General features: G+C 42.3%; 1 protein-coding gene across 1 annotated transcript in view; it reads right to left on the reverse strand.

The window, feature by feature from the left end:
• LOC135502846 (ionotropic receptor 25a-like) overlaps positions 1-22,549 on the reverse strand; it is a 91,566-nt gene extending 69,017 nt beyond the window's left edge. Inside the window, exon 1 of the mRNA XM_064795960.1 lies at positions 22,309-22,549. Coding sequence (XP_064652030.1) covers positions 22,309-22,345 — 37 coding nt within the window. The 5' untranslated portion in view covers positions 22,346-22,549. The remainder of the gene's footprint in view (positions 1-22,308) is intronic.
• Positions 22,550-23,458: the final 909 nt, after the last annotated feature.

Below are 23,458 nucleotides of genomic sequence, written 5' to 3' on the forward strand. Positions count from 1 at the left end.
GGGTACTTCGTCTTGGACCTAATTTATGGTGTCATTTGCAAGAAATGCTATAGCTGGGCCAGAAATCAATCAAATTAGGCCGGCATGTATTCAAAACACGGCCAGCATGTCAACTTCTTTCATGCATGGACAGTCTGCACAGCTATTGAAAGTGGCCCGTAGTAGCGGTAGGGTGATGATAATCTTGGTTCACTGTTAGGTAGAGTCATATTTGGTGGAAAATGCCAACTACTTTGAAAGCTTCTTACAGTATCTCCTAAACAGGGTAAGCTATCGAAAAACGAAGGCACATGTATCTTTCACTTTTGAACAAGTTAGTTCTCTTCCAAAGATTTACGTGGCTTGGCAGCCAAGGTGTTAAACATGATGTAGCAAAGGTGCAGAATATGAATAGATGTCCAATTGTTTGCTTGAAATAGATACTTCGCTTAGTCCTTCCTCGTCACATCAAAGATAATCAGCATGAAAGCATTTTTCAAAATTATTGACTAATTCATAGTATACGTCAATGCCTTCTTTAATGAGACTAGTTCCCAACGCAAATATGTTTTTCGAAAATAGAGGTGGCTGTAAAACGAGAAATCAAGAAATCAAGAAATGAATTCTTGTAAAATGAGAAATGAGTTAGGTAACCAAGTTAGGTATAAAACCTGAATTGCAGAAAAGAGCTTGATTGGAATCTTGTTTTAAAGGTTATAAATCAGCCTGGGTGGAGTGTGTGCCAACTGTATGTGCTGTTTGACTGCTTATGTTGCAGGGAACTTCGTCCTACGTGGCGCTTGACTGTGGTGACCTCCAGCGCTTGACTAGGCTGACCTCACGCTGTATCATTTAAAGGCGTATCTTGCTGGAAGTTGTTATTAAAGGGTAATGATGCTGTGAAGTTCCTGCGAAAGGTGGCGCTTGACTAGACTGACCTCAGGATGTATCATTAGCGGTATCTTGCTGGAAATTGCTGTTAAAGGGTAATTATGCTGAGTGAACTTCCTACTATAGATGAGCGATTGACTAGGCTAACCTCACGCTGTATCATATACATGTATATATCTTACGCCACCTATAGCAGAAAGTGCATAGCATCAATACCCTTTGACAGCAACTTCCAGCACGATACGAGACAAGACCACTAATGAATATTCATAGGTTGGAGGGTCGAGGCCTATCAATTAGACGAGTGCATGTTTTTTACTCTCAAGTACATATTTGGAGAGGTATTGAAAAAATATTTGCTGTGGCAAGTCTACAGATATAAAGAAATTATTTGCTGAAAAAATTAATTTCGAATTTTGCTAATTGGGTAATAGGGGGCGTGTTTTGAGTTTTTTCTCCCCAACTGCAAACGCAAACGCCTATTCCATTGTTCAAGCTCCTGATCATCACGATGGGACGGGCGTTCGCGTTGGCCTTTCGGGGAATTTGCGAAAACTTACTGTTGTCTTTCTCATACCGTGCAGGCGTTAAATGTTATGGATGTTAAGGGACTAACGACAAGAACGAGAACGACTTGAACTGGCAGTGGCGCCACAGTCGCACAAGGTTCGGCTCTAACGTTTAATTTGTGATCATATCCAAAGTGAGAATACATATATCTGCCCACAAAGATTTTAAATGAAAGAAAAGTAACGTGCCAAAGAAGTCGTCTTAGTGTCATGGTCGACTAACATGTCGTTATAATTTCCCGACTGCTCGTTGGCTCTTCGTAATCAAATTTTCAAACACGAATTTACAAATTCAGTGGAGTTCTTCATCTGTATATTTTCGCAAAATAAAAAAAGCATCCAGTGAAAGTATTCTTGGACAGCCATTTGAAGCTCAAGTCGTCCTCATTCTAGTAAACTTCCTTAAACCTCTCTTGCAAGATCTTGGTCCAAGGTCAGGAGTGAATGATTCAGGCCTTGCATGACATTCTCACACTTATATAAGAGTAATTAATGTTATGAAGTAGATCAGCACAGCATTTGTGAAAATGCAATCCGGGCCTGAATCGTGCCGTAAACATGATTGCTTGTCTTCGGGCGACATTAATCATCGCAATGATCTGCGATAACATCAAACAGTCGCAGTGTTGACCGAGCTATCGCAGGTGCTTGTGATGACTTCCGGAGACTAGGGTTTAAAAAAACAACTTTGCCCCTGGGCCGGATTTAAGCAAAACCTATTATGCTACTCCTTTCCATCATTCCAACACTACAGAAAAAAAGGTACATGACATGGCGATAAAGATATCGCATACCAAAAATAATGTCTCGTAATTAGGAATTAGATCTTGCTGCATCAGTTTAATAGTATGTCGCCCGCAGCAAAACTCTTATCAAAGTTAAAACAAAACTTGATATGTCGAAATCAATAAATGTCGCCAAGGGGAGGTATTGGCAAGAGTTGGAATTACCAATGATTATGATATATCTATAGATTTTGTAAGTCTTTTCACGGCACAACAAGCCTCGAGTAAACGGTGGTGTCCCGTATAATTACATGTTATTCTATGACGTAATGAGAACGTGACAAATCCAATCCCGTCGGAGAACGTTTGATCTTGTTTGTAATTCTGCCAGAGTTTTGTTGATATACTTTTTTTAGAGGATAATATAAATCTTTATAGATGTTTGTATTGTAGGGAATCTAGAGAAAGTAAAAATTATGTAAGCCTGCTACAACCCGAGTCAGTGACCTTGTTTGTGAGCAGCTTTTGTACCTCGCTGACATTGAGAGCTTACTAGCGGGAGTTCTCCCAGCAGGTCTGACCATGCCACATGATACAACAGGATGGCGCCAGATTCCCGATCCTTCATCAGGTTTGGGAAATGAGAGTGGGGCAACCCAGCCGCGTAAAACAATAAAAAAATGTTAACCGTAACGTCTAACATCTAAGTGAAAATAATCTACCAAAATACTAGTTATGAAAGGAGGAGTGGTGATACACGATGATGCATACATCAAAAGTTTTAAGGAAACGGATGCCTACATTATGATAAAAATAAAAATTTGGGATGACCACAATAGGAGACCGCAGGATCTCACACAAATCGCGGCCGGGAAATTGAAATGGCTCAGGCATTTATTGAGAGAAAAAGCTCACATCATCAACAGACACAGGCCATCAGCCTGATGGCACCCACTAGCAAGGTGACGACCAAGTACACTCCGCACCTGGAGACGATGCAAGAAGATTGAAGTGTAGTCCTTGTAGTTTTCAGTCGAGGCATTTGCGCAGAAAAGCCGTAGAAACCGACGGTTCACAATTTCATTATGAGAAAATGACAGTTAACATCATGGGAAACTAACTGACAGTTTATATTTAAAGGGTAACGTTGACGTAATCGTAAGAAATATCACTATCACTAAAGTTGCTTGCAAAAACGAGAGATATTCATATACATCATCCATACAGGCTGTGCCGGTAATACATTTTGAACGTTTCCTTTCCTTTTAACATGATTATGAGTGTTTTCCCCTTATACATGTAGTTTGGTAACGCTGAGAGACAGATTGACATGTTTTTCAGCGTCTCCTGCTACCGGTAATAGGAAGTCATGGCCTCTCTGGCTGTCTATTTTATGGAAGAAATGAAATCTTGGGAACAACCACACATATGTTAAACCGACATCAAAGTCGATTGTTGCGCCTTATAAGCATAAAACCAGAGCGGTTTTGCGCCAGAGTCTGCTGTTTTTGCATTTCAAATTTCGTCGCAACGGCGAACTACGGCAGCTTTGGGCTCTAGTGGATTCGCTCCATAAGATATTTTTTTTCCATTATAGGAGCCTTGTCAGCTGAGAATGCAAATAGAACACGTCAAACAGCCATTTGTATGTGTATACAAGTATGTGTTTTATTGATCTATGGTCCGAAACCAAACAAGATGTTTGAGGTAAAGGATTGTCAGTTCGGAAACAAATTCTTTAGATGAGCCTCATGATCATTTTTAGGGCCACATGAATAGGCCATATTTTGTTTCTGGCTGTTTCACTTTCATTCTTGACGCATGAGTAGATGGACATAAAACGATTATTACCTGAACCAAAATTGGTTGAAAAATAACCCTTACTAAGCGGAAAAATTACAAATGCATTGCGCTACGAAAAAATATGGCTACTAAAACTAAGAAATCCAGCTTGCATTTGAACCCACAGTCAATAAAAGCCAAACTTAAACTAGAACTGAGAATTCATTGGTCTTGTTAGTGGCAACTGAAAGCTAAAGATACCAACTGCGCCACGGGGAAATGGAGGTGGCACGTGATAGATTGAGGAATTTGAGCTGCTGGTCATTATTGAAAGTCTATAAACACAAATTTTACTGTTGTGATGGTGTATTCCTGTTTCGCCTATTCCTGTTCCGCCTATTCCTGTTTCGCCTATTCCTGTTTCGCCTAATTCCTGTTTCGCCTATTCAAATGTATTGCTAACCTCCCCACAGACGTAGGAATATGAACCGTCCCTTACTGACCGACCAAACCCGAGGAGAGCCACATATGTACGCATTGAAACAATACGTCAATGGAGAGAGGGACATAATGAGTTACGTTGATGCCATCAGTTACCCTGTCTGACATAATATCATGATATGTATTTTCCACCTTGTTTGACTTTATATGTGCTGTACCTACATGTATATTATGACATGGGTTTTACAGCTGATTTTGATCAAATAATTATGAGAATGTACAATATTATGTATTTTTATCAAAAACTCATGAATTCAGTTTTCATAAAATAAACGACTGCTTTACTCTACTTAATCTATTAGTTTTTACTGTGTGTCAGTATGGTCCTATGGTCCTATGGTCAAATAAGTCCCGGACTGTCCCCGCTTTCAAGGTGACTCTTTCAAAACGGTCATGGCATAACAAAGTTGATGGCATTTGATTAGTCAAATTGTCATCACATCGTTAACATCATCCAATTGTCCCCTCACATTTTCCCCATAAAATGGACATGCATCCCTAAGGTTCCCCGTGGGAGAGTCGATTTATTGTAGGGGTACTGGAAAGTAGGCGAAACAGGAATAGGCGAAACAGGAATAGACGAAACAGGAATTTTGTAGGCGAAACAGGAATAGGCGAAACAGGAATAGGCGAAACAGGCATAAACCGTTGTGATTTCAGTTTTCTCTTGTTCTAGATTATTCGTTAGGTCTAGCCTAGTTAGTTGTCTGCAGAGTCACAGACAGTCACGTACAGTCGATCGGGTCATTAAACACAATGGGAAACGTTCTATAAAGTCGCATAAAATTGCCTTGTAGTGCAAGAAACCATTATTTCTCGTGATTTAAATGCTTGCATTCAGATTAAGGGAAGATCTGCAACGCATTTATTTCTTATTCAGTTTGATTATTTAGAGTCCGTTGAAGTGGGAGGGCACACAATGGGAACCACACCGCCACAATGTTAAACGTTTAGAATTCAGTGGGTGCGATTTATGTCCACGGCAAAAGTTGATTAACACCGCTAATTTCCATGGATATTAGCCAGGAATGTTTTCAAGGCAAGAGAAACATATGATTTTTAAATAGATACTAAATAGTAAAGTACTGAGCTTATTAGATTTTATGTCCAAGCCAAAGATTGACCTAAAACGTTGGCGAAAACGAGTGCATTTCTGAGCGCTGGAGGTCACTAGATTGTACGAGAAACTTTCGACTCAGCTGCGCAACAACAACACTGACTCCGGCTCGAGAGCTGGAGTCATAAATACATCAGATCAGTAGCTCGTGCTTTAAAACCCAAAACGATCCGGACAAAAACATTGACAAGGACTATGAACATAACAAAGCCATTCGCAAAAAAAGGGGAGAGTTATCAGAAACACAGTTCTCAATTCATCGCGAAATATAGTTTTACATGTTCTAGGTGCTGATCTATGAACACACTTTCGGTGCCACTCCATGACGTATACGCTAGTGTGCTAAACGATGGAGATCTCCGTCATGAATTTAAATTTGCCACCAGTGATGACGAAGCAATCTTCCCTCGACGAAATCGTCTGCTACGTTTACCGATTCAACCAAGATCGCACAGTTAGGTCGGGGTTATTTTTAGCCTCGCAGACGATCCGATTGCGAACAATCACACGTTTCAATTTCGGTCGCGCTTTTCAGCAGTTCGTCAGTCGAATACTTGACTTGCCAAACTCAGCTCGACGCCGAACTGCAGCGCCACTCGCGGACAAAGATAGAACAACTCGACATTTTTTCACCGGTTTCCTTGCTGCACATGCGTACCAGCGTCATCTTTTGTTGATTTCCGCTGGTACGCATGCGCAGCGAGAAAACCGGTGAAAAAAATGTCGAGTTGTTCTATCTTTGTCCGCGAGTGGCGCTGCAGTTCGGCGTCGAGCTGAGTTTGGCAAGTCAAGTATTGGTAGCAGATTCGGATTCGGATTTGAGTGATTTAGATCAGAGTTATAGTGATGAAGAAGACGAGCAGGTTAGTAATGATTTTGACCTTTTTTTTCTCTTTTTTGCGAAATTCACTACATATCAACTTCACATGTTTCTCAATTATATATTCTGTATATCTCTTCAAATTATCTTTAAAAAACTTATGTCACTATTCGTATCTTCATAAACTAACGTAACTATTTGCATATATTTTTATTTTGCAGTAGTTTAAGCCTTCGGCTTTTAACTGTAAAATACATGTACAATATAAACCGAATAAACTCTTTGTAAAAAAAAATGATTTTGACCCAGGTTGACTAAGGACAGGGAAAACAACACAGAAATTACAGGTAGAAATCTTTATTATTTCTATTTTTATCAATTATCTGAAAAAAGATGAAAAGGGGCGTAACCTCAGCAAACGGGCGAAAATGAGAAAAAACGCTCAGTGTCCAAGGAAGGTGATAATCCTTTTCTTACTCAAACAGAACATGATTAAGGAATGCCATTTACCCTCGAGCTCGCTTCAAGATAACCCATGCCTCTGTTCATAAAAACAAATTGTTGTCCTGGCCAAAAAAGCATGCACGTGCCTAGCTTAACTCCGGCAAAAAGAAAACAGTAACATTGTGCTACCATGACACAAGCCCCCAGCACATATGTTCGTTTCTCTTTCTTTGATTTTTTGTTTCTTTTTGGACAGCAACTAACATGAATAATAGAATCGTCACATACTAAATAGGAATAGAAAACAGAGTAGGGCATGCAGGTCAATCACCAACGCCAGAGTCAAACACCAGGCACGCTGCTCCTTGCTGCAATCAGGAAGTTATTTCATGACATACTGATGGCAGCCAAACAAATGCCAGTGTTTCATCTTGCCTGATTGGACGAAAAACTAACTTAGATATTTGGTAGTTGTAATGCGGTGCTGGTATACATTACATCAAGAATGCACAAATACATGTACTTCATTTAATTGGTCTTTACATAGTATTGATAACGTATGTGTTGTTGTTTTTTTCATGATCAGTGTAAGGGACTTACAATTATATCAGTTGATCGGCATTTGAAAGAAAAGCGTCTTCCTGGCAAATCATTGCTTGCATGTCATCTTGTTTTTCCCTTAGTAGGTACAGATGGACACTTCATAACTGTACCACTGATAGACAAGAGCCTTGCCCAGTCGCCTCGATAGCCGTCGGTTTAACGCCTCTCACGTTATAACGCGCCAGAAGATGATGCAATGTTATTGGGTCACCTGATATACGTAGAAGTGATCACAATGTAAGACAAAAAGAGACGACTTTTTTATACAAATACAGACAATAGTCTGGAGTCTGTGTGTGAACGGTGAGAACTATGCCTTATTCGTTTGCTCTTGTTTGCGTTTATCACATGACATAAGTTGCTGTTTAAGCAAACATTGTGTACAACGTTATGTAAATAATGTTCAGCCTATCAACTCTGTTGGCGTTGTAAAACATCTTCGCTTTTGTCGTTTTTAGTATTTCATACATCGAAAATGAGCAACGAGAACTGTATCTGTTTTTCACACCCAGTATATACCGTACAATGATGGCGTGTATCCAGAGAATAACCCGGCGTTTTCTCTATTATATATATATCTATGTTTGCTTTTGTCCTTTCTTTTGCAAGCAACCCAACATCAGTAACAGTCTACTAGCTTCAGATATAAATCAATCGCTGATACTGTATTTCTGTGAGGACCTCACATGTGTTGCATAGTCGTATATTATATAATATGTATGTTGTATATAGTGCACATTAACTGATAACTTTGTCTAAAATGATAAGTTCATCATTTGGTGGAAAACGATTTTAGTCATCGATACATTTTCTTTTTGGAGCCACCCGATATCCTTGATTGACCATCGATATTATTAAAGGCAATATTACCAAGCTGTCGGCTGCCCAGTCACCTCCTATTCTACATAATTAGATAAAATCAACAAATTGGACAAAAAAGGAAAATTGTGACCCGCTCTACCAAAACTAGGCGCTTGTCGCATCTGAACTTGACAGGTTGATACGGACTTGTTGTTCATTTCCCTATTGTAGACCTTTTGTGAAATGTGACCAAATCAGTTTGTAATAGATTTCACAAAAGGTCTACAATAGGGAAATGAACAACAAGTCCGTATCAACCTGTCAAGTTCAGATGTGACAAGCGCCTAGTTTTGGTAGAGCGGGTCACAATTTCTAAATCTGACTGATTATCATGCTTTTCTGATGTTGACTCCGATTTGACGTGATACCTCTTCATGCGTTGATCCTTTCCATGTGCGACGATACACTAGTATATAAGGCGTTTCCTGGAGCCATTGATCGACCCTGTGTCGACTTGGTGTATACTATTGTGATGAATGGCATCACAGGCCTTTGTGTTAGGCCTGAGTTGTTGGCCTTAATAGTTTTATTTATTCATAATTTGTCCCTGGTTAGGCTGAATGTGTAACTGGTATTTCAGTCATATTCTTACATGTTAATTTAGACCTTTGGCTTGAGTGTGTTGAATAGGACTTTGGTAACTTCAGGACGTTGTGTGATTACTCATGGACATAGACTTATATAACTCTTGGGTTCATTAGTTGGAGCTGGACTGGGTGTGGGCAGTTCCTGGCTGGCCTCTGTAAGGAGAAGTTGTACATCGTACGTGCCGAACTCAATTCCGTTTGACCAACGTGGTCGTCATTCCTGGTGGAATGTGAACCGGCTGTGTGTCGGAGAGTCGTGGTGTTCTCACCTGTTATTTGCGTCCAGCCGCGGGTTGGAGCGCCTCGGCATTGCTGCCATCGTGTCGGCGAACCGTGAGTTGGCTTTGCGGCCAAGGTGTCGCCAGACCGTTAATTTGTAAACCAGCTACGTGCTTGGTGGCTACTGGAGTAGCCTTGGACCGACTGCGTGTCGGGACGGACACTTTTGTGTCGTGTGTTGTCGTGTGGTAACGGGAGAGGAGTTCGGAGAGACGTGTGTTGCGTGTGTTACGTGTTGGGAGACCGGTGGTAGGTGAAGGAGCCGTTGTTGGGAATTGACCGCGCCCAGGGAGTTGAGCCGGAGTGGAGGGAGCTTTGGACTTTGGTAATGTGTAAACAGACTTTTAGTTGTTGGATTTGAGCGGTGAAATGTTAATTTTATAAATATATTTTTCTTGTTCTTGTTAATTTTTAATACATGTAAATAATTATACATTCAGCCGTCTTTTTCTAATTTGTGACCAGGCCCGTGCAATAGCCTAAATCCCCGCTCCGTCACATTGGTACCAGAAGTGGGGTCTGGTCACATATATGTAGCAAATTTGCTAAATTGTAGTTTTTTTAATTGTATTTTGGTAGTAAGCAAACTTGAGACGAATTTGGTCACAATATGTGTAACCTGTTGAATTACTGTATATGTTGAGTGTGAATCTTACAGCTGCATGAAAGATGTTGCCTGAAAACTTAACCAAGCTGACGGTTGCTGAGTTGCGTGTGCTGTGTGACGAACGAGGGATAATTTATTCTGGGTTGATTAAGTCACAGGTTATAGACATGCTGAAAGAGCATGAAGAACAAGAAGAGACTCGGGTAAAGGCATTTATACAGAGTTTTCATGAGGCCAAGGTAATGGCCAGTCCTCAAGCCAAGTCCACGCCTACAAAGGGTGGCGGTGTCGCTTTATCTCCTGTAAAAGAGAACAAGGTAAATGGTAGTATGGATGTAAGGCTGTATGAATTGGAGCGTGAGAAAATGGCTCATGCCATTCGCATGGCACAAATTGAGCGGGAAAAAGCAGAGCGCGACGCCGTGATTGAGCGTGAGAGACGAGAGCGTGACGTGGAGATTGAGCGTGAGAGACAGAGATTTGAACGCGAGCAGCAGGAGGCTGCTAGGGCGCTAGACAGGGAAAGGTTGGAATTAGAAAAAGAAAGGTTAAAAATGGAACTTGAAATCTCCAGAATGCGCGAGCAAGAAATAACACAGAGAGCGGCTGATCATTCCCGGTCGGACATGGCTGGAAGGTATGGCAAGTATGGGCCAAAGATCCCAAAGCTGGCAGCTGGGGAGGACATCGAGGCCTACTTAGGTACGTTCGAACGCCTCGCTACAGCAAATGAGTGGGACCGAGACTCATGGGCACCTAGGTTGGCGGCTGTAGTCACCGGTAAAGCCAGGGAAGCTTATGCGCTCATGCCAACTGAGGACATCGGTGATTTTGATAAGGTGAAGCTCGCCATTCTAAAAAAGTACCAGCTTGGGTCTGAAGCGTACCGTGAAAACTTCAGAACCTCAAACAAGGAAGCCAAAGAGAGGTTTCAGGAATGGGGAACTAGAGTGTCCCGCTATTTTGATAGATGGTTAGAAATAAACGAAGTTAAAACCTTCGAAAAACTTAGAGAGCATATGATCATGGAACAAATAACTAACATGTTGTCTCCAGATTTGCAGGTTTGGATGAAAGACAGAAAGCCTGAGACTGTAGAGAGGCTCACAGAGTGGGCAGAGTTGTATGTCAATTCAAGAAAGAAATCTCACATCGCTAAGTTCACTGAGCCAGCCAAGGGGTCGGGTGGTAAGTCTTTCAAGAAAGTTAGAAACGGCAATGCAGGTAAGCCCTCCAAAGACAATGTTACCTGTTTTTCTTGCAATCTAAAGGGGCACTATGCTGCAGAGTGTCCAGGCAGTGCGGGTAAGCCCTCCAAAGATAATGTTACCTGTTTTTCTTGCAACTTAAAGGGGCACTATGCTTCGGACTGCCCTGATAAGAAGGAGAATGCCAGCGGTAGTGGCGCTGGTGCTAACACGCAAGGAAGGAAACCTAAGAAAGGGTATCTTTGCCTGAGTCCATCAAGACCGGGGTTTGTCAATCACAAGCAGTTTGAACTTCGAGGGTATGTTGGTGAGATCCCTGTCTTGATGTTGCTGGATACAGGTTGCTCTAATACTCTAGTTAAATCCTGTTTGGTTTCAGACGACTCATATGATGGGAATAGCTTCGAAGTTCTGTTGGCCAATGGTACGACGGAAAAGGTCCTCACAGCCAAGGTGGTACTGTCTGGTACGCGGGGCAAGAAGGAGTGCATCGTAGGAGTGCTTGAGCGGTTACCTGTGGATGTCTTGTTGTCTCAGCAGGATTTCGTTGTCATTGGTGATTTAAATGAAGAACCGTTCTCACCTATGTCTCTAGTTTCAGATGCTCGCGACTTGGATGGTGTTCCAGCTTTTGCCGTGACCACCAGGGCCAGACAGAAAGAACAGGAAGCAGTAGCAGAATGGGAGAGTAGACAGCCACAAGCGAAGCCAAAGGCTGTTGGAGACTTGGTTCAGGGTAATGTAAAATCAGAGTCACTAGACTCAACTCCCGTTGCAGATTCGTCAGGAGATGTTGAAAGTCCTGATGATATTTTGAGCGCCGAGTTCTTGAGTGATGTACAGATAGCGGAGGGGGAGAGTAATGTCCCTGTAGACTTGCCTCATTTAGATATGTGGAGATTGGGCCCCACAGAGTTAGCCAAGCGGCAAAAAGCTGACGTAAAACTTCAGAAAGTTTTGCAAAAATGTGAGAGGTCGTTGCCGAAGGACTCCATTGGATACTTCTGGAGGGATGGTTTGGCATATCGACGCTCTTTTATGGAAGGCCGACAACAATACTTTGACCAGTTGTTAGTTCCTCAGGAGTATCGGTTAGATTTGTTAGACTTGGCTCATAGTATTCCATTGGCAGGTCATTTAGGTGTAACTAAAACCAAAGGTCGACTGGTTGAGCATTATTTCTGGCCTGGTCTACACAAGGACGTTGAGAAGTACTGCAGCACTTGTCCCAATTGCCAGAAGTGTTCAAAAAAACTGGCCTCTGAAAAGGCTCCCTTGGTAAGTGTTCCAGTTGTCGGGCGACCTTTTTACAAGGTAGCTATCGACATAGTTGGCCCGGTGGAACGCAGCTCAAAAGGCAACAAATACTTGTTGACTCTGGTGGATTATGGCACTAGATTTCCTGATGCCATCCCTCTTAAGGACACGACGGCCGCTTCGGTAGCGGATGGGTTAATAGAAATGTTTTCCAGATATGGCATACCCGACGAGTTACTCAGCGACCAGGGTTCCAACTTTGTGAGCGAACTGATGACTCAATTGCTTCCACGGCTTGGGATTAAGAAGATGAAGACCTCGTGTTACCATCCAATGGCAAATGGTTTGGTGGAACGTTTTCACTCCACTCTAAAAGGTATGTTACGGAAATTTGTTTCTGAAGAACCGAAAGAATGGGACAAGGTTCTTCCGTATCTCATGTTCGCATACAGGGAGGTGCCGGAAGAGAGTACCGGGTTCAGTCCTTTCGAGTTGCTGTATGGTCGCGCAGTACGGGGGCCATTAGCGGTTCTAAAGGAAAGCTGGACTGAGGAGACCCCGCAAGATGAGAACATTGTAGAATATGTTCTGTCTGCGAGGAATCGCCTGGCGGCTATGACAGATTTGGTACAGGAAAACGTGACAAAGAGTCAGAAAAAACAGAAGACATACTATGATCGTAATGCACGGAAAAAAACTTATGAAGTTGGAGAAGAGGTGCTGGTCATGCTCCCTTCAGCTGCAAGTAAATTGAAGTCAACATGGCAGGGACCCTATCCCATTGTCCGAAAGGTTTCTCCTGTTGATTTTGAGGTCGACACTGGGAAACGCAGGAAGAAACTTCGTATATTCCATGTGAACCTGCTCAGGAAGTGGAAGGATAGAGACAAGGTTGCATTTTATGCACAGGCGTATATCTTTGGGGAGAGTGAAATTGACGTTGATAATTATCTTCCAAAGCAAACGCCCACTCAGACTTGGAAAGACGTCCATATATCTGAAGGCTTGTCTGCTACAGAGAACAAGCAAATTAAGCAACTTGTGATTAAATACTCTGCTATTTTTTCAGATGTCCCTTCGGCCACTAATGCCGCAGTCCATGATGTGAAGTTAGTGGAAGGTGCAAGGCCTGTGAGAACCCGAGCCTATCGTTGTCCTGAATCTCAGAAGGCTGGTCTGTGGCAACACATCAAAGAGTTGGCGCAGGCCCAGATACTGGAGCAAGCAAAGCCTGGCCCTTGGGGTTCTGGTTTGGTGATAGTTCCTAAAAAGGATGGTAGCATCCGAATGTGTGTTGATTTTAGAGCCTTGAACCGGGTAACTGAGACCGATAGCGGCGGGAACTTACCCCGTATTGAAGAGCTGATTGAGAAGGTCAGTAGGGCAAAATTCGTTTCAGTAATCGATGTTTGCAAGGGCTATTACGCTATACCCTTGACGGATGCAGCAAAATTGGCTTCAACTTTTGTGAGTCCGTTTGGTTCATGGTCCTTTAGAGTAATGCCTTTCGGTATGAAAAATGCTCCCATGACCTTCACGAGAATGATGAATGAAGTCTTAGATGGTACTGAAGACTATGTTGTCGTGTACATTGATGATGTGGCAATATTTTCTGACTCGTTCCCGGATCACTTGAAACATCTTGAGGAGGTTTTCAAGCGCCTCAAAAAGGCGAATTTGAAAGCAAAGCCTAGCAAGGTGTTCCTTGGGCATGCTTCACTAGATTATTTAGGACATGTTGTTGGTTCAGGGAAGATTGAACCGATAAAAGCCAAAGTTGAAGCAATTGCCCTGTTCAAGATCCCAGAGACCAAGAAGGAGGTGAGACGATTTTTGGGCATGGCAGGGTACTACCGTAGATTCATCCCTTGTTTTTCAGAGTTAGCAGCCCCCCTGACTGACCTGACAAAGAAAGAGAGGTCCAATAAGGTCCGGTGGTCAGAGGAGTGTGAAACTTCATTTCAGAATCTGAAACAAGCTCTGCAGATGCACCCGGTGTTATCACCCCCAAACTACTCTAAACCATTTCTATTGCAGGTTGATGGAAGCGAGCGAGGGTTGGGCGCGGTGTTGGCACAAGTCGGAGACGATCAGTTGGAACATCCCATCGCCTACTTGAGCAGGAAGCTTCTGGACCGTGAGGCGCATCTTGCGACAATCGAGAAGGAATGCTTAGGAATAGTGTGGGCTGTAAGGTTGCTACGACCTTACTTACTCGGACATGAGACAATTCTGGAAACGGATCATAACCCTTTAGTTTGGTTAGACCGGGTCAAGGATTCGAACCAGAAGCTCCTTAGGTGGAGTTTAGCCCTACAAGAGTATGATTTGACCATAGTTCACAAGAAAGGTTCAGATAATGTTGCGCCGGATTGTTTATCTCGTGTGTGAGTGGATATTTTTCGTGTGGAAGTTGGAGTTTGTCTGTGTTTGAATGTGTGGGTTACGTCATCTTGTGATTGATGGACATTTTATTGTTTGCTTTTGGTTGGAAAAACTGTATTTTCATTACAGGTTTTTCTTTTAAAGGGGGAAGGAATGTGATGAATGGCATCACAGGCCTTTGTGTTAGGCCTGAGTTGTTGGCCTTAATAGTTTTATTTATTCATAATTTGTCCCTGGTTAGGCTGAATGTGTAACTGGTATTTCAGTCATATTATTACATGTTAATTTAGACCTTTGGCTTGAGTGTGTTGAATAGGACATTGGTAACTTCAGGACGTTGTGTGATTACTCATGGACATAGACTTATATAACTCTTGGGTTCATTAGTTGGAGCTGGACTGGGTGTGGGCAGTTCCTGGCTGGCCTCTGTAAGGAGAAGTTGTACATCGTACGTGCCGAACTCAATTCCGTTTGACCAACGTGGTCGTCATTCCTGGTGGAATGTGAACCGGCTGTGTGTCGGAGAGTCGTGGTGTTCTCACCTGTTATTTGCGTCCAGCCGCGGGTTGGAGCGCCTTGGCATTGCTGCCATCGTGTCGGCGAACCGTGAGTTGGTTTTGCGGCCAAGGTGTCGCCAGACCGTTAATTTGTAAACCAGCTACGTGCTTGGTGGCTACTGGAGTAGCCTTGGACCGACTGCGTGTCGGGACGGACACTTTTGTGTCGTGTGTTGTCGTGTGGTAACGGGAGAGGAGTTCGGAGAGACGTGTGTTGCGTGTGTTACGTGTTGGGAGACCGGTGGTAGGTGAAGGAGCTGTTGTTGGGAATTGACCGCGCCCAGGGAGTTGAGCCGGAGTGGAGGGAGCTTTGGACTTTGGTAATGTGTAAACAGACTTTTAGTTGTTGGATTTGAGCGGTGAAATGTTAATTTTATAAATATATTTTTCTTGTTCTTGTTAATTTTTAATACATGTAAATAATTATACATTCAGCCGTCTTTTTCTAATTTGTGACCAGGCCCGTGCAATAGCCTAAATCCCCGCTCCGTCACAACTATAGACTCACCTATCTAACTCCGGTTCATTATCTCGAGGCATGACCACCCTCAGCACAATGCGCAAAGCCCCTTCACACCTAATTGACTCAGGGCCTATCTGCCTGTCATTCTGAACCCTTGCCGTGAAATCGACCCAAAAAAATGTCAATGGTAGGACATGATGTTATGACCATCAGAAATGTTAGACAACTTGGTGTTGCTCCCTTTATTGGCTATCTTGATTGAACAATGTTGAATGGCATCGAACGACAACAGGCATTACAACTATGGGGCTTGGCTTGCATTATTCCAAAACGGTCTTAGATCGGTGAGTCTAGAGTATATCGAATTTTCGGACTCACGCTGATGGCGCTTGATTACCCCGATATAATGGAAATGACGTTGCGTCGCTATGGCGGGATGACGTGAACGCGGATCTCGGCGTGCACTCACGTGGCAAGAAAGGTATTTCGCGCCAGGACTTGTGCGTACTAATAGTAGAAAATCGCCTTATTCGTTATTATCTAAGAGCTGAAACGAAATTGGAAAAGCACTAAACACGTTCAGAAAAATAGTTGACTGGAACAAACATAATGCAGTAAAAAGCCGCCCATTCCTTTATAATAAATATTTCGCAGGAGGAAAGTTCACTTTAGTTTCCTGATGCCCAGCTTTGACGAATCACTTTTTTGACATTTCTAGGATGGCCTGCCCGATCAAAAATGCTCCGGACTGTTTTAAACTGGTGGTAGAAATGGAATGGCCCATTAACATGACTCATAGCTGATCACAGCGCGACTGCTCACTTATGTTATTAACGGGGTGAATGTCCAAGATCAATACTCAGACTCAGTTCTCAAATCTCCTTCCTAATTAACTGGCATCGAGTGACGACAAATGTAACAGTATAGCTGATATAAATGAGAGACGAGGCCTTAAGAGGCTTTCTTTTGAACACAATCTTCATTGACGCGAAACAGGGGACTGTTCATATAGTAGAATAGCATGTATGCCTTGTTGAGGGTTGGCAAGCAAATAGAGTGGTCCATTCTTGTTTGCAATAAAGAACACAGTCTTATTGTTTCCAATAAGATTCTTGCAACCAGCTCAATTACTCTTTGTCAACGGCTATATATGGCGATTTTGCATTATCTTACGCACGTTTTATTAAAACGTTGACGCCGTCTTTTCAGGGTAATATAAGAGAAGAAAGAACAACAACGACAAGACAAGTATGCCACGTCAAATTTCAAATCGGAATATTGGTGCAACTACCATTTTGTCCGTTCATTGGGGGCAGTGCGCCTTTTTTAAAGATATGCGTTGGATTAGTGAATCATATCTGAAAAGATTCCGTAAGAAGTTTGAAATGACCTAGGACAAAATGTCAGGGGAACAAGGGATTCTATTGTGCGATTTTGATCTCGCATGTTTTGACAGTCATGGCCTCCACAGGAGTAAATTTCAGCACGTTCAGAAATATGACATGTAGCTTTTCTACTTCACAGTCACACGTAGCGAATTTTTATTGTCACATTATACATTTGTGCCCACAAGGTAGGTCGAGTCCCGAAGCAGCAGGTATGGGTCATTTAGAACTCGATTTCCATATACAAAGGACTCGTCAAATTAATAATTGATAATTAACTATTCTTGAAATTTGAATTCAGAATAAAGTATTTACTACAAAGCCTGCAAGTACAACCGTCATGCCCGTGTGTACAATTATTTTCAAAATTTATCGGTCTTGTCCATGGTCTGCAGACCAGCCAGACCATCAGAATTCCCTACGCTATCAGACCTCGCCAGACTCAAATCCGGACAAACCATTTGACTTCAAAATTTACTTCATGACCTCTTGTTGCAGTTCATGATCGGTACTCGAATTATCGAGGATAAAGATCAGTTGGCGTCATGGGTAACAAGGTATACTCAACCTACGAATGCAATGCATGACAGGGCGGCAAACTCGCTTATGCCACGTATACGCATGATGCTGAATTTATTGAGTACGGCCAGGCCTGCCTGCTAATTTTGGAAAGGTTCCATGTTTGCAATGACACGAACGATGTATTGAATATCGGCTGCAGATTGAGACCCAGTCAGTTGAATCCTCTCTTTCGGTGTGGCGACAAACCCCATTCTTGTTTATCTGTTGCGTTGCGGAGTCCGAGGGGTTCAAACTATTCCCATGATATATGTCGATACATGTGCAGTTGAACTCGTGATGTCCTTTATTATTGAAATTATGCTAAACCACATAATTCTTCGCAGTTGTGATCGAGGGTGTGCATGTGGAGAGTATGGCATGCCAAAGCGGAATTTATTCAGGACAAATTTTTTACATCAGGACTGAATTTTTACGCCAGAATCACGCTACAAATTGCGAAATAGTAAAAGAATTTATCTCAGGACAAATATTTTGCAACACCAGGTAAAATATTCCAATCCGTGTATTTTTTTCCCTTCAGAATAATTTATTTTCACGTTTTGAAAAAAATTGTCAGGACGAAAAATACGGCAGGACTTTTTTCCTACAGAATTTTTTCGACGTCAGGACGTTTTGCGGGCAGAACGAAAAATTCTCGCAAAATTCACGTGACTCCTGACAAAAATCACGTGACCGCGAAAACGATGAAGTCGCGCATCATCGCTGCGTTTCCATTTGCCATTTCTGTGTTTTGCCAATTCGCTTAGTCCAGGTAATCTCGACCCTATCCGCCGCGCAGCGGGGGGTCGAGGACGCCTCGTTGATTTACAGTGGACGAACGATATTGCATGTTCATGCATGTTGATACTCGGCGCCCTGGTATCAATGATTTTTCACTGAGCTCCAGGTTACCGGGGAAACCCCAATTCCAATGCAATATGTATTATCCAATATGCAGTGGCTTGGCTGAGTTTGGTGGTGTTTTATCATTAAAAGTAATTAAGGACTAGGGTTTAATGCCGATTTGATTACACATTACGGTTAAGAGAAATAATATGATACCTCTTTTGTCCATTGCTGCATATAGCAAAATCGCCAAACTTCAGAAAAGTTCGTGAGTTGCGAAAAATATAATATATGACGTCATCGGTTTAAGTGGTCACGTGCGTTCTGCCAGGAGTCACGTGAGTCCTGGCGTCGAAAAAATTCTGAAGGAAAAAGAGTCCTGCCGTATTTTTCGTCTAGACAATTTTTTTTAAAACGTGAAAATAAATTATTCTGAAAGGAAAAGAAAATTGATATGAATATTTTACCTGGTGTTGTAAAATCTTTGTCCTGAGATAAATTATTGTACAATTTCGCAATTTGTAGCCTGATTCTGGGGTGAGAATACAGTCCTGATGTAAAAAATTTGTCCTGAATAAATTCCGCTTTGGCATGCCACAGGAGAGGGAAGTTACCCGAGCAACCAACTCTTTGATGGTTGTAGGAAGGATAACTGGCAACACTCTAAAACGTGAGAACACTTGGAACAAATTCAGAACACATACCGAACACGTTCCCTACACGCGCTGAAAAGGAATTTGGAGGCGACGTGTTCGGAACGTGTTCAGAGTAGGCGCAGAACACGTCATTTTCTGTGATCATGTGCAAGCTGAAAATGGAATATTGGGAACGCGTCCGGTGTTCCTCCCGGCACGCCGCACATGTTCTGAGACCATCACAAGTCAACGCCACCCGCCATTATTATCGCTGTCAGTGTCATATTGAACTGCTGCTGCATTCTTCCAGCCTAAGAAACTCAAGCAGGTGATGCAAAAGAAGAAACCAGCCCTATCCAGTCCTCTACATTGTTACAGATGTCGCTGGCTCCGTTATCAACAATGCCTTCATTGTCATCGGGAGCACTTGGATTGACCTTGGGGTGGAAACCGTTGAGCATGAAGTTTATTCCTTTATTGCTCTTTTCTACGTACTGGATTGTTCTTATCCCTCGTGTATCTCGCAAATTCAGGAGGTCTGTTTTGGTCTTGATGATAAATTTGACAAAACGCCCAAATACGACAAGTTTTTTCTTTCTGAACCAAGTGTTTTCAGTGTCACGATGGTGTAATCTCTGGTAGAATTATTGTTAATTTCGAACAATTTGTGGTTTTGCGTCATGTGACAAACAAGGCACAGACAGAGTGGATGGGTTAATTGCACTGTACTCAGTAGGGAGAAGAATCTTCAACATTATTCTATTTCTGTAATAAAGTTTGTAATTTTTGGAGATATGATTTTTGTTTTCAATTTGTGTATCATTCAAAGAACTCCATGTTTTAAGGAACATGTTCAAAAAATGGGTTCAAATCTCGGCAGAAGAACGTGTTCTTGAACATGTTCCATGGTAGAACATGTTCCATGGTAGAACATGTTCCATGGTAGAACGTGTTCCATGGTAGAACATGTTCCATGGTAGAACATGTTCCATGGTAGAACGTGTTCCATGGTAGAACATGTTCCATGGTAGAACGTCTTTGGCTGTGAACATGTTCTGTGACTAGAACACCAGGAATTTGAAGAACGCGTTCTCAGAACGTTTTAAAAAAAACGGGTTCAAATCGAAATGTTCTGATTTGGAACATGTTCTAGCCGTTCTCAGTTTTTACAGTGAACGATTTGAAGCTCAGGCACAACTCGGTCGTTTTCTGTCAAACATGCCACTTTTCTAGCAAGCCTTAATATCTGCACCCTGACGACCTGTATGAATGTACATTGGATAATGCACTGCTGACACAAATTCACACATACTACAAACTGCAGTTTCAGTAGCATTCTTGAAGCACTGGTAATGTCTGTTTTGCTATTACGGACAAAATGTAACAACATGAAAACTGTCTCCCTTGATCAGTAATTAGCATCAGAAAATGAGCTCATTTCCAGCAACTGCCAAAGGGACACTCCCGATCGACCTAGCAACCATACATCGTGTGACACTTGCAGCTGTTAATCGATTAAAGGCACAACAAGAGAAGCATAATCTGACCACTGGAAACGATCAAAGAAAGAATGGTACAGATTAAAAGGACAACGACCCTGACCTTTCTCAACAACACAATTAATGCCTTTTCATGTAGATCGCAGAAGGGCAGAGTTTGCTAAGACGAAGCAGTCATCATACGAGCAGAAGCACGTGTTTTGAGGAGTCTGTGTCGATCCAGAAAAGAGAAGTGAAAAGTAATCTTCTTTTCCCAAAATAACCCTGCAATCAACAATGTTGGACAGGCTTTGCCAAATAGAACAGGTCGCATTGGAGTTTGCTCTGAAGATGTCCCTAGATCTTTCATCGCTCTTCGGCCCCAGAACCATCATCGATTGCGAACAGTGCTTGGTGAGAGCCAACCAAATACTTTTGCATCTAGCATGTTTGACCGAAAACAATGAATGCAACAAATTCGAACAATTATTGAACAATTAGATGCTCTTCCGATCTCGCTGCATGACGCTTTACTTATATCTCATCATCCCTGCTCATCATCATTAAATGGGAGAAAGGCTAACCGTGTTCCCGATCACATGCATAATTAGGTGTGCATGCACTCGAGGTTGAAATGCGGCATTAGGACATGCCTGGTTGGATTATGAAACATTCAAGGAGAACTTCTCAGAGTGCAAGCAATGACGATGCTAACCATGTTGTAATGGCACAGGAGAAATTACGCCTTAGCTTCTTGCCTCTTTTAACCCACGTTGATTTGAAACTATGCAATATTTTCCATTGGGTTTTCACTGTTGCAGGCCTTATATAAGGATTATATATCACGCACTTAAATTTCATGGCCTCTCACCATATACCACAGTCTATCAAAATAGAATAGTGTAAGCCACTTTTCCAGGGGGACATGCTCTACTTTCACACTCACACTTTTGTTTTCTACTGAGCACTGCATTACTATTTCCACAATTTTTACAGTTTTTGTTATCCCCGCCCCCTCCCCTCCTATTTATGCCTTTTTTACAGTTGCTTAGCATAGAAGCATCATGGGGTTCTTTGCTCTCGTTGTCTTGCACTTTGATAACCGAGTATACATCGCCGGCACGATTAGATTCAGCTGTAATACTCCGGGAGTGATTAATACGCTCAGCTCGCTATTGACATGAGAGGAAGTCAGAGCGACCTGCGCTGCATATTGCTGTAACGGTGGCCGCAAACCATTAATTATGCGAAGTGTCCGCTTTCAGCGCCATTCTGCGCTTCGGGTAAATATTTCAAGGTCCTCTTCGGAATCCGATAAAATTTCTGGTGATGCGCTTCGCTCACTTACTGATTGCAACAGTAATACAAGTATATGATCGAAATTAAATGCAAGATGATAAACATACACTCCATGGCAGACAGGAAAATAACAAGACGTAAGTAATGACTGGACCCACTGTGCTGGCCCAGAACACGATTTTCATTTGCGACAGTCTACGTCGTAGTCATTAAAAATCATAATGAATTCTAACAGTCTCAAAGGACGAAATACAGTAAGGCCTATGTCTTAATCATTTTATCCAAATTGCAAACCAGCTTTTCATTGACATCAGGAACTGACCACGTTTGCCAAAATATATTCTGCTTAATATCGGATTTTCCATACGTTTCCAAAACGGTGTTTTCCCGCACAATTTCCGCGGGCACTGTGTTGTCACAGCATTGGTAAAACTACAGAGACCATTGGAATAAGCGTAAGTTGACTTACCAAGCACAAGGAGCAATATCCCTATGAATAAATCCATTTTTTGCCTTATTTCCTCGCGAATTTCACAGAAGGTAGATCCACTGACGACACTGCAAAACGTAAACAAACCAATCTCGTACCCAGGGAATTGCGTTGCTGTGACAGATCCGTAACCTGACAGAGCCCTCACCGAAGTACACTCCAACCAGTGCAACGTGATTTACGTTGCATCATGAATGTGAAGCAACTTGACACTCCACGCGGCGCGACACAGAGACTCGCTTTACCATTGAGAATAGAGTACTCTGATTGAAGCGTTACCACGGCACCATTCACTACAAACTTCGATAAACAGAAAGCCACAAGCGCTAGGTTCTGATACAGTGTTGACTCGTTGCTAAGCTCGCCTCGTTTCGTCCGCTTGCATTTGAAAGGATGACTTCCATTACACGCTATTTCATGCAAGTTGATTTCAACAACAGTATTTCTGAGCAGTTGCAGACAATTTGAGGAAGCTTGCAATTCATCATCTGTAAATACTATTATTAGTTGCTTACTATCAGCTAATCAATGTAATGTAACAATGTGGCATTATTTGAAGAAGATGGGCGTTTTTCCTGAAGGTCATCAGGGATGGTGCAGATTTGGCAAACTGACAAACCCCTTGGTGGGTCTTGAATTGGACTTAGAAAAATTGAGAGGAAAACCATTTAATTGTGAACTTCCTGCATATTATGAATAAATTGTGAAACCTGATTTTATTCTCGGCAAATGGATTACCAAGTTGAATAGGCACAGCAAGGGTAGGGTAATAGTGAATGGAGAGGCTTGATTAAGGCCTTGTCAGCCATAGTCCGGGTATGAGGTCAAAAGTACTCACAACAGAAGCTTCTCAAATACAAATTTCTGTTGAAATTTGTTCAATTACTCGATGTCTAAATTGAATATTTAAGCTGATTAAAGGTGCTAAGAATTAAGCACCTAACATGGGGAAACCCCCGAGAATCCTCTAACTTGTCATCATTCTTTTCAAAGCGTCCTTTTCCCCTTGGGATTTTCAATCAAAGGATGCACTCTCCTGGAGTACATGCACCTCGGTGTCCTAGATAACTAGGCCATCTTGATGGGGTATTTGTGTTGATAAAGAAAGCCAGCTGTGAGGTGCAAGCGG

This window comes from Lineus longissimus, chromosome 19 (assembly GCF_910592395.1).
Source record: "Lineus longissimus chromosome 19, tnLinLong1.2, whole genome shotgun sequence".
NCBI lineage: Eukaryota > Metazoa > Nemertea > Pilidiophora > Heteronemertea > Lineidae > Lineus > Lineus longissimus.